The following is a 10,996-nucleotide window of genomic DNA, read 5'->3' as shown; positions in this document are numbered from 1 at the left end:
GGGCGGCTTGCCTGCGGTCTGGAGGCTGCCGCCCCACTTTGTGAATGGGGAGGGGGTGGCAGGTGTGCGGTCACAGGCACAGGAAGGAGGGAGATAGACAGGGCAAGAAAGAGAGGCCGAGGGAAGGCGAGTGTGGAGACAGGGCAGGGAGAGTCTGGAGGGGGCTGTACAGGTTGTGACGGGAGGGTCTCACTGTCACGCCAGGGAACCTTCAGAGAAAGCTACACAGGCACGCGGCGGTGTGGCACTGACTCAGTGCTCTGCCTTGCTGGACCCACAGGAGAAGGTCCTGGGCTCCTGTCCCAGGGCCTCTACACACGCCACGTGTGCACGCCTGTGATCCAGGGGCTGGCTGAGCCTGGAGCTGGGCCACGGTGTGACGAGCCCGTCAGGGGTGGCCGTCTCCCTGTCTCCCCTGTCTCTCTCTCATGGAAGAAGAAATGAGGGAAATTAAAGGTAGGCAGTCCTCCAGTGCTTTGGGAATTCTGTCTGTCTTTCCAGGACTAGCTTACACGGCAGGCTGAGGCAGGCACACAGGCAAGAGCGAAACCTGACGGTGAGTTCAGGTTGCCAAATTCCCATCTGCCAAATCACCCAAGAGCCCTGGGCATGCCCTTCACGTGGGACGTCGCAGTAAACCCTCAGGGTAGATGGGAGGTGGAGGCTGAGGGTGGCTGGGGGGCCTGGAGCCACTGCTGTCGGGACAGTGCTCCGTGCTGCTCCTGGTCCGGGAAGGGCAGGGCCTGTACCTTGAGGTAGCGCCGGCGGCTCAGGTACGTGTGCACCAGGGACCGGAACTTGACCAGGCTCCTCCGCATCTGCTGATAGCGCTGCCTGGTGGGAGTGGGGAGAGGGGTGGGGGCAGAGATCGGTGCCATGGGGTGACACACAGGGTCTCCGAGGGGTGTCAGCCTGGCCCGAGAGCTAGTGCCCACATTTCACTCTGGGGTCCTTCTATGCAAAGGGAAAGTGGAGCTCAGAAGAGGGCAGCGACGAGGCCAAGGTCGCACCGCAAATAAAATGGAAGGGCCTGGCTTAAAATGGCCTGGACCATGTCCTACCAATGGGTCTCGGGGTCCCTGGGAGGCAGCGTGGGGCCCTCTCAGCTGGATCCCCACCCATGGTATCCAAACACAGGATACAGTGAATCTGCACATCCTGCAGAGGCCCCGCCCTCAGGATCTGTGCCTGCAGAGACAGGGCGCTCACTGTCTGGGCTCAGGCATGACCTCCAGGAGCCTAACTGCAAGGCCCCAGGGAGCCCTGCTCTCTCTGGGCCGCACCTGGCGAGGTAGCCTCGGGCCCGACTCTGCAGCAGGACGATCTTGCGGCGCAAAGAGCGGAAACGCTTCTGGATGATGAAGCCCCGGAGGCAACGCTGTAGCGTGAGGGCTGCTGCATTCAGCACGTGCTCGCGCATGCGCTCCAGCAGCTGGTGCAGGTGCTCCTTAAGGAACAGCTGAGGGCAGGAGGCAGCGCTGAGCAGGGGCGCACCGGCTGGACCGGGGCCGCTGGACCGGGGCCCGCCCTCTCAAATTCCGGGAGATAGACCAGGCGGAGCAGCCTCCTGGAGTGGGCTGGAAGGAGGGCTTGGGTTTGGAAGGCCTTAGGAAGGGCGATGGTGAATCAGGTGGTGGGACCCACTGGCCAAGGCCTGGAGGTGGGCCGGCATTCCAAGAAGCAAGCTCATCTCACTTCTGCGGCCACAGTCCTTCGCTTGGACACTTCCAGTTTGATAGGCTGCAGTTTTGGGGTCCCTGAACTTGGGGTTCCCAAGGGCTGGGTGTGAGCTGGACGTACCTTGCTGATCCCAACGCGGTACATGTTTGGCATGACTGTGCACAGGCGACTCAGCACTGACACACACATGTCCCCGTTGGCTGGCAGGTCGTGCTTGAGGGCCACTAGACAGCGGTACCTGCGGGGGCCCAGACTCAGCCCAGGGCTATGGGGCCTACCCACATGCCTGCCAGACCATGGGGCAACACACCCCCAGCCCCTTGTGTCCCAGGAGCCTGGTCCTAGTGGAGGAGCCACTCGTGGTGACTTCTAATAAGGAAAAGGCACCCCATCCGCAAGACTCTTTACTTCTGGGTGCCAGAAAGTTGCTGTAATAGGTGATATCAGCAGAAAAAGAGACTTCACTGCCATCTGCTCGAAACTAGTCCTAACAACTATTACGTGTTTTTTCTTTGAGAGGATTTTTTTGCACAGGGCACGTGTGCTCGCCAGAAAGAGAGACAGAGAGACAGAAAGCGAGAAATCACCCCCCAGGGGGGATGACCATGCCACAATCCCTTCTCCTCCCTTCTCCTCTTGGGATCTTGGGCACACATGCACATGCGCCCGCCCTGAGTTTAAGCCACCGGGTCCTGAACTTGAACTGCGGTGGACTACATGGGAGTCCAGCGACATAGCCATTATGCCAACTGCTGGTCCCGTAACAACTATTGAAAGCATCCCTCTTGGGGACCAGTCATCCCCCCTGGGGGGCGATTTCTCACTTTCTGTCTCTCTCTGTCTTTCTGGTGAGCACACACGCCCTATAGCAAAAACCTCTCCCGACTCCCCCAAAAAAGCATCCCTCTTTAGGGCCAGCAGGTAGTCTGGTAGTTAAGGTGCTGAACTTCCATGTGGCTGACCTCAGTTTGAGTCCCAGACCTGGAGGCTTAAAATTCATGCTATGTGTGCTCAAGATCCCGAGAAAATGGAGGAGGAGTTATGGCGTGGCCATCCCTCCAGGGGTTAATTTCTCGCTTTCTCTATCTTTCTGGGGAGAACATCCTATAGCAAAAATCTCTCAAAAAACAAACAAACAAACAAAAACCAAATCCCTCTTTGGAATCCATATGGATACAATAACAGCATGGAGAAGGGCAAAGCTACAGACACCTAACCTCGGAACAGCTGCCGCGTGGGCTTGTGCAGCAGGCAACCTGGCAGCTGCGCGTGCACGGCCAGCCCCACGCTCCCTGCGTGTGTATTCCTGGGGCCGAGGCGGGTCAGGGAGGGGTCTGCGGAGCTCAGGAATCACGCCGGCCGAGGTACCTGTCTACGAACACCTGGAAGGGCAGTCGCACAGGAAAGCCCTCCTTGCGGATCCGCACCGTCTCGAGCACCCCTGAATAGCGTAACTGGGCCATCACCACATCTGGCTCGAAGAGACCTGGCTCCTGCGGGGAGGCCAGAGAGGAGTCTGCACACCGGCCCACCCACAGGCCCCACAGAGGTCGAGGGAGGCCAGGACACCGCTCCAAGGCCACACGGCATGGGGAGGAGGCTCTGGCTCTCACCTTCTTGTGGTTGGGCTTCAGGCAGCGCACGAACAGCGGGTTACACCTGGGCAAGGGGCGGGGCAGAGGGCGTGTGAGGCCTCAGCCAGGGAAGGCTCTCACCTGCTGAAGTCAGGAGTGGGTTAAAGGGGAGGCTGGGTGCTCAGACCCCTGATTCCCCACCTCTCCATCTTCTCCACCAGGTCCAGGAGCGACTGCTGGAACTTGGCAGCCACTGTGTGCGCTTTGTAGAGCCGGGACACAGAGCTGCTCTTGCCTGGGCGCTGAGGGGCGGCCTGTGGGGCGTGGCTGGAGAACAGGTGTGCCACCACCTGGACGGGGTCAAGGCAGCCAGAGGTGAGGATGCAGAGGAGAGTCGAGTTCTTGCACTGGGGTAGTCGCGCCCTGCCCTGTGCAAGGCCTCTGTCGTCCTGGCGTGCACACTTCTCAAAGCGGGAGCCCCGGCACCTTCCCAGGGACCCATCTCATGGTTGGGCAGGCTTTTCTCAGTGTGGGGACACTGTCACTGACTGTGCATGGCCCAAGGCTATGCGTGGCCATCAATGCTAATGACGCCCGTTTGATGGAGAGGGAAGGTGAGAGGCAGAGAGGGGAGGTAGGTATCAGCCTGGCCTGGGTTCTGCCCACCACGGCGCAGGGATGTAGGCCTCCCCAGGGAACCCAAATCGGGCCCCGACCTCTGGCGACAGAGCAGCGCTGGAGAGGCCTCTGGCAAACGGCGCAGAGCTCAGTCTCCGAATAACTCAGAACCTGGCATTGGGGTTAGGGGAACAGACTGGCAGGAGGTAAGAACGCGCCAGCTAGGAGACACTGCAGGGCCGGGCCGAGGCGGGGCCACCCCGGAGGCGTGGTCAGGAATGGGTGAAGTACCCAAGGCAGAAGGTTCCGGGGTGCCAGTTTAGGGTTGGGAGCCAGGACTGGCGGCCTGGGGAAACGCAGCTGTCATAACCCAGGCGGAGCCAGGACGAGGCAACACCTAGGTCTGGGTTGCGGATTGGACCGGGACCAGGGGCGGGGCCAAGCCTGGGGGCGGGGCCAGGACGCCAGGGCTAGGCTTGCTCACCCGCGTCCGGCTCCGCACGAACAGATCCAGCACGTCCTGGCGCACCTGGTCGTGGTTCTTGTCCAGGAATTTGTGCACCTGTAAAGGGAGAGGAGCGGGGCAGCTCGGGCTGTACCCCGTGCTCCTAACTTCACCGCATGCCTCCGTCTGATGACCGAGGCCCTCCCCTCCAGACCTCTGTCTCCTTATCCTCAAAGGGACTAGACTCCCCCCAGCTGTGGCCCCTCCCCTCCCGCCCCGTTTTCGCCCCACTCGTGAGGGAGAGAGCCACTAACCACCACTTCACTGAGCAGACTGAGTCCTGCCCCCCCTCAGTGGAGGAGCATCGCCCTGTGCCCATTCTACAGGGGAAGAGAATGAGGCCCAGATGGGGCCAGAGGCTGAGGGCAGTCGCAGTGAGGGCGACCATAGTGAGTGCTCTGAGAGCAGCTGCTCCTTATCACACCCACATTAGACCTGGTACACCTGCTGCTTGAAAGAGGCACTGTGGTCACGCCCATTTCCCCACGAGGAAAGGGAGGCTCCGAGAGGCTGAGGGATTTGCGGGGAGCTGCAGGCCACATTCGGTGCAAGTGTGAGTGTCTGTGCCTGCTGGCCAGGCCTACAGCACAGCGGCCTCACCTGGTAGGTGACCTTGCCTGCGTAGTGCTTGATGGTGAACTCAGGCAGGGGCATCTTGGGCTTGGAGTAGAGTGGGTTGCTGCTGTGGTGGTAGTGGCACTTCTGCAGGAACGTGTGGTCTGTGGCCTGGGGGCAGGTCGGGGTCAGTGGGTGGGTGAAGGCCTGGCAGCAACTTCTCCAGCCTTGACCACTCCAGGGGTCACTGCAGAGCAACTCACAGCTCCCCATGGCTGCCCACTGTCCCCGGGGCAGAGGGCCCAAGTGGACCCTATAGTGCGCATGCGCCCTATAGTGAAAAACCTCTCAAAAAAAAAAAAAAAATTTTTTTTTTTTTTTTGAGAGGTTTTTCACTATAGGGCGCATGCGCCCTATAGTGAAAAACCTCTCAAAAAAAAAAAAAAAATTTTTTTTTTTTTTTTGAGAGGTTTTTCACTATAGGGCGCATGCGCCCTATAGTGAAAAACCTCTCAAAAAAAAAAAAAGTTTTTTTGTTTTTTTTTTGCTATAGGGAGCGTCCACTTGCCAGACAGACAAAGAGAGACAGAGAGACAGAAAGCGAGAAATCACCCCCCAGGGGGGATGGTCATGCCGCAATCCCTTCTCCTCCATTCTCTTCTCGGGATCTTGGGCACGCACGCATACGCGCCCGGCGTGAGTTTTAAGCCACCGGGTCTGGGACGCGAACCGTGGTCGGCTACGTGGGAGTCCCGCGACATAGCCATTACGCTAACTGCTGGTCCCTACAATAAGGATTTGAAGCCCAACCCAAGGTTACCTCCTCCAGGAAGCCCTCTGTGACTTCCCAGGCTAGTGCACCGTCCTCTGGACACCCATGGCTTCCTACCTGGACTCAATCTCCCTAGGCTGTGGTTGGTAGGTTGGGTGTCCTGACCTGACTCCCCATGCCAGGCCAGAGGAGAGAGGAATGGACTCGGGGCCAGTGAGGACTCGAAGCTCAGCCACCTTGGCGTCCTGACGGCCCACACGCAGCCTAGCTCACCTGGGGGAAGCAGCACTGGTCGTCAAGAATACGCAGGATGCCGTAGGGCTTCAGTGAGAGCAGGTTGATGCACGGCTGGTTGTCGGCAAAGGTGATCTCCCGCCAGTTGATCTGCTCACGAATGTACTCCTCCTGCGGGCAGCCGTGCGGGTCAGCCTGCTCGCCCTGCCAGGGCCCACACGCCTGCCCAGGCTGAGCCAGCTGAGCCCGGCCATGCACCTCTGCGTGCCTCCTGGAACAGGGAGCTCGCCCCTGTGAGAGCACCATGAGCCGTCTCAGGGCCCCGTGGCTCTCTCTGCCAGGGACAGCCCAGCAGAGGGCAAGACGGACCCCTGCAAGGGGACTCCGCTCTGAGGTCTTCTTCCCCTCCGAACACTGTCCCCTACACAGCACGCCTTCCCTGCCTGCTGACAACGCTGGAGTTGCCATTGAAGAACCAGCATGTCTTTGTGTCCAAGGAGGCCTAGGGGCCAGTCAGGATGGGGACAGGAGGGTCACCAGGGGCCACACACCTGCTCCTCCTGGAAGACGATCTTGTTGAAAAGGTACTGCAGGTTCTCGTTCGCGTAGTTAATACACAGCTGCTCAAAGCTGTTGAAGCTCAGGTCCTGCAGGGGGATGGCGAGGCTGGGCCTTGTCCCTCCTTGGCCGGCAGCCCATGTGTCCCCATCGTGAGCCCTGCTCGCCACACAGCCCGGGCCCAGTGCTTCCCCTGCCTTCCATGGCCAGTTTTAAAAAGTCAGATGCCGGACAGTGCTCAGGGTGAACACGACCCTCTGGAAGGCTGACCCAGGGGAGGCTCTGGTGCCTGGGAACGGGGCTGGCTGAAACTAGGGGGCAGATCAGTGCATCCGGACCCTGTTGGGGTGCTGTCGCCCTGTCTCCTTCTCAATCACGGAAGATGGAAATAAATGTAGAGAAATGCTCAGAGCCTGACCACGGAGCCCCTGCTCAGAGCCCTCCAGAGCTCCCATGCACACGGGGCAGAGCCGACAGCCTGGATCCTCGCAGCACAGGTAGGGGCTAGAGGCCCAGGCCCTGGACTTGGTCACAGGGTCAAATCCTGGCTCTGCCCCTTTCTAGCTGTCTGACCCTGGGCGGTGACACTGCGCCTCAGCTCCTCTGACTGTAAGATGTGGGCAGTGCCTGCCTCACAGAGCTGTTGTCAGGAGGAAGTGAATTGGACAGGGTGCTGAGGTCAGGACCCAGTGCTGTGCTGCAGGTGCCCGTGGGCAGCAGGGGTCTTGGGAGCGCTCACCGACTTCTCTTCTGTATTTATCACAGAGCACATGTGCACGAGACAGTGAGAAAGGAAGAAGAGGGAGAGGAGAGAGGACCATCCCTTCCCCAGCCCTCCAGCCCACCCGATCCTGCGCAGACCTGGCGTTTTTCAGGCCACCAGGCCCGGGAGTCACAGCACAGTCGCCACGTGGGATCTGGCTTCTTTTGGGCTAGGCATTACTGCTGCACCAGGCAGCTGGCCCTGGCTATGACCTTAAAATGGCGATCTTGCCCCATGTGTCCCCACTGCGTGCTCGACACAACTGTCATCCCAGCTCTGCAGACGCCAGGCCCTGCCGTGCCTCCTGGCCTTAGCAAAGCTGTTCCCTCAGCCCAGCTGCTTCCTGGGTCTCAGCAGTGTCTCCTCCCTTCCAGGACGCAGTCCCTGGCGCCTGCACTGCAGAGCGAGGGCCCCCCAGTGCTGGGCTGACCGCCAACTCTGCCTCTCCAGGGTCCTGGCGTTGCCAGCAGTGCCAGGCCCTGAGTCTCAGCTGGTGCTTGTGGGTGAGTGAAGGGAATGGCGGAAAGGGGAGGTCGTGATGCAGGAGGGATCCCGGAGCGGAGAGCGGACGGGCTGGAGGCAGAGAGGGTGAGGACAAGAAGGGCCCCCCTGCCCCCCCACAGCCCCACCTCGAAGCCGTAGATGTCCAGGATGGCGATGGACAGCGTGCCCTGCCGTGGGGACACCAGTGCGTTGACCCTGGCGATGAGCCATCCGAACAGCAGCGCATACAGGACCTTGGCGATGGCGTCCCTGCAGCAGAGGCAGTGCTGGCACGGGGAAGGGCCCGCCAGTGGGCTGGGGTCCTGAGGCGTGGGACGGAGCGGGGCCTGACCTGGCATCCACGGCGCTCTCCACGGTCAGGGGTGTGAAGATCTTCTCTCGCATCGTCTCCTGGGGAGGGACGTGACCCTTGAGGGACAGCAGGCTGGCCACGGCCCCCAGAAAGCCCCCAGAGGACTGGGGTTGCGGTGGGGTTGGAGGCCGGAGGGATGGCGTGACTGGTCTCAGGCACACAGCTGGCGCAGGTGGACAGGACATGCAGAGAGGGAGATGCAGCGGGGTGGAGGCTGCTGGTCCAATGGGGAAACCGAGGCAGAAGCAGCCCCAGGAACAAGATCAGCCCTGGGGAGGGGAAGGGCTGAGGGTTGTGAAAGACCAGGGGTGGCACTGACCCAGCCAGGGTCAGGGAAGGCTTCCCAGAGGAGGTGATATCCACATTGGGTATCAAAGGCCATGCAGGCGTGAGAAGGGGAAGAGCATTCCAGGTAGAGGGATCAGCCTGTGCAAGGTTCTGACAACTGGGTCTGAGGTCACCCCATCCAGTCTGACCCAGATGATGGGCAGGGGCAGGGAGAGGAGGGCGAGGGAGGGCAGCCCACAAAGGCCGTGGTGGAGGGCAGCCGTGTCCAGGCCTGGCGGGAAGGTGCACACGGACTCACGGTCACTTTGAAGGTGATGGCCTTCTGCAGGCCCTCGGGGGAGACCTGCAGCAGCTCCGCGGCAGCCTGGATCTCCCGGGCGCTCACTACCGACGCCACCTCCTGCGCGTCCGTCTAGGTGACATGCCAACAGGGTGTGGTCAACCAGGCAGGCTGAGCGTGATCATGTGCCCAACAAAAACCGACAAGGTGGGCATGCGGTGGCAGGTGCTGCTCAGGCAAAGCAGGCTCTACATGGAAGATCACAGGGTCGGCTCCCCGGCCAGCTTGTACGGCCCGCATGCCCTGACCTAGGCTAGCTGGGGAGGCTGGGGTCGCGAGGGAAGACCTGCTGAGAGCACGTGGCTCGCTCTCTTTCTCATGAAAGAAATAAACTTTTTTTTTTTTGAGAAGTTTTTGCCATAGGGCGCATGCGCTCGCCAGACAGAGAGACAGAGACAGAGAGACAGAAAGTGAGAAATCACCCCCCAGGGGGGATGGCCACGCCACAATCCCTTCTCCTCCATTCTCCTCTCGGGATCTTGGGCACGCACGCACACGCGCCCGGCGTGAGTTTAAGCCACCGTGTCTAGGACGCGAACTGCGGTCGACTACGTGGGAGTCCAGCGACATAGCCATTACGCTAATTGCTGGTCCCGAAATAAACTTTTTTGTTTGTTTGGTTTTTAAACCTACAAAAACTGGTCAACTGGTGGCGTGGTGGTTAAGGCAACTGGGTCCCCTATTACCAACCGTGCGGTTTGAGTCCCAGACTCAGAGGATTGAAAAAACACGCCCAGTGCATGTGCATGTATGATCAAAATCCAGAGAAGAATGGAGGAGAAGGGACTGTGGTGTGGCCATCCCCCCTGGAAGATGCTTTCTCACTTTTCTTATCTCTTTCTCTCTCTGGTGAGTACACATGCCCCCTAGCAAATTAAACAGAAAAAAAAGAGAGAGAGAGAGAGAAAGAAGGAAGGAAGGAACCCCATACAAAAAAATTTTTTGGAGGGGTTTTTGCTATAGGGCGCGTGCGCTCACCAGACAGAGAGAGACATAGAGACAGAAAGCAAGAAATCACCCCCCAGGGGGGATGGCCACACCACAGTCCCTTCTCCTCCATTCTCTTCTCGGGATCTTGGGCACGCACGCACACGCACCCAGCGTGAGTTTTATGCCACTGGGTCTGGGACACGAACCACAGTTGACTACGTGGGAGTCCAGCGACATAGCCATTATGCTAACTGCTGGTCCCAACCCCATAAAAATTTTGACTAAGGTAAACGTATATGGCAAGACGTCAAAAACTCACAGAAAAATTAAACTAAAGCATGAATTTGGGGGGGCCAGCAGGTGGCATGGTGGTTAAGGTGCCAAACATTCACATGGTTGACCGTGGCTTGCAGCTTGGACCTGGCGATTTGAAAATCGCACCAGGTGCATGTGTGTGCATGCCCCAGATCCTGAGAGGAGAGTGGCGAGAAGGGATTGTGGCGTGGCCATCCCCCGGGGGTGATTTCATACTCTCCCTCTCTCTGTTCCCAGCAGGTGCACACGCCCTGTAGCAAAACCAAAACAACAAAGAAATTTTTTTAAAGCATGCTTTTTTTTTTTTTAATTTTTTTTTAATGGCCAGAGGGGACGTGTACTCACTAACTCATCAGGGAAAGACGGGAAGAAAGCGCAGGGCAGTGGGTGTGTCTGCTGTACTCCCTGCACCTCCGGTTCTTCATCCCATTGGAAATCTGGGCACACACATGCACACACCTGGTGTGTTTTTTAAGCTGCCAAGGCTGGGATTCAAACTGTAGCTGACCACTCGGGCTCTGGCTCCCTTAACCACTAGGCGACAGTGATGGCCCTCTTATTTTATTTATTTTTAAAGACATGTTTGCTCTAGGACAAGTGTACTCACTGGAGACACACATGCAGAGAGAGACGAATCGCCCCTTAGGGGGAGGCCCACACTGCAATCCCTTCTCCTTTCTCTCGGGATTTGGGGCACACACGTGCACACACGGCATGAGTTTCAAGCCACAGGGTTCAGGATTCGATCTGCCATTGACCATGTGGGAGTCCAGCACCTTAATCACTATGCCAACTGCTGGCCCCAGGGTTAGGCTGATTATTAAAAACTGCTTTTGGGAACCAGCAGTTAGTGTAATGGCTATGTTGCTGGACTCCCACGTAGTCGACCGCGGTTCGTGTCCCGGACCCGGTGGCTTAAAACTCACGCCGGGCGCGTGTGCGTGCGTGCCCAAGAGCCCGAGAGGAGAATGGAGGAGAAGGGATTGCGGCGTGACCATCCCCCCTGGG

The 10,996-nt window shown here is 59.0% G+C and overlaps 1 protein-coding gene across 1 annotated transcript in view; it reads right to left on the bottom strand.

Annotated features, from left to right (window-relative positions):
* MYO15A (myosin XVA) overlaps nt 1-10,996 on the bottom strand; it is a 59,229-nt gene that overhangs the window by 31,291 nt on the left and 16,942 nt on the right. Inside the window, 13 exon segments of the mRNA XM_014592901.1 lie at nt 750-834; nt 1,284-1,459; nt 1,801-1,918; nt 3,049-3,173; nt 3,294-3,339; nt 3,456-3,604; nt 4,357-4,434; nt 4,978-5,103; nt 5,978-6,109; nt 6,490-6,585; nt 7,889-8,012; nt 8,095-8,153; nt 8,702-8,815. Coding sequence (XP_014448387.1) covers nt 750-834; nt 1,284-1,459; nt 1,801-1,918; nt 3,049-3,173; nt 3,294-3,339; nt 3,456-3,604; nt 4,357-4,434; nt 4,978-5,103; nt 5,978-6,109; nt 6,490-6,585; nt 7,889-8,012; nt 8,095-8,153; nt 8,702-8,815 — 1,428 coding nt within the window.

Source organism: Tupaia chinensis, unplaced genomic scaffold (genome assembly GCF_000334495.1).
Source record: "Tupaia chinensis unplaced genomic scaffold, TupChi_1.0 Scaffold138725_1, whole genome shotgun sequence".
Lineage (NCBI taxonomy): Eukaryota > Metazoa > Chordata > Mammalia > Scandentia > Tupaiidae > Tupaia > Tupaia belangeri.
The sequence above is the reverse complement of the archived record's forward strand: the minus strand, read 5'-3'. Positions and strand labels throughout refer to the sequence as shown.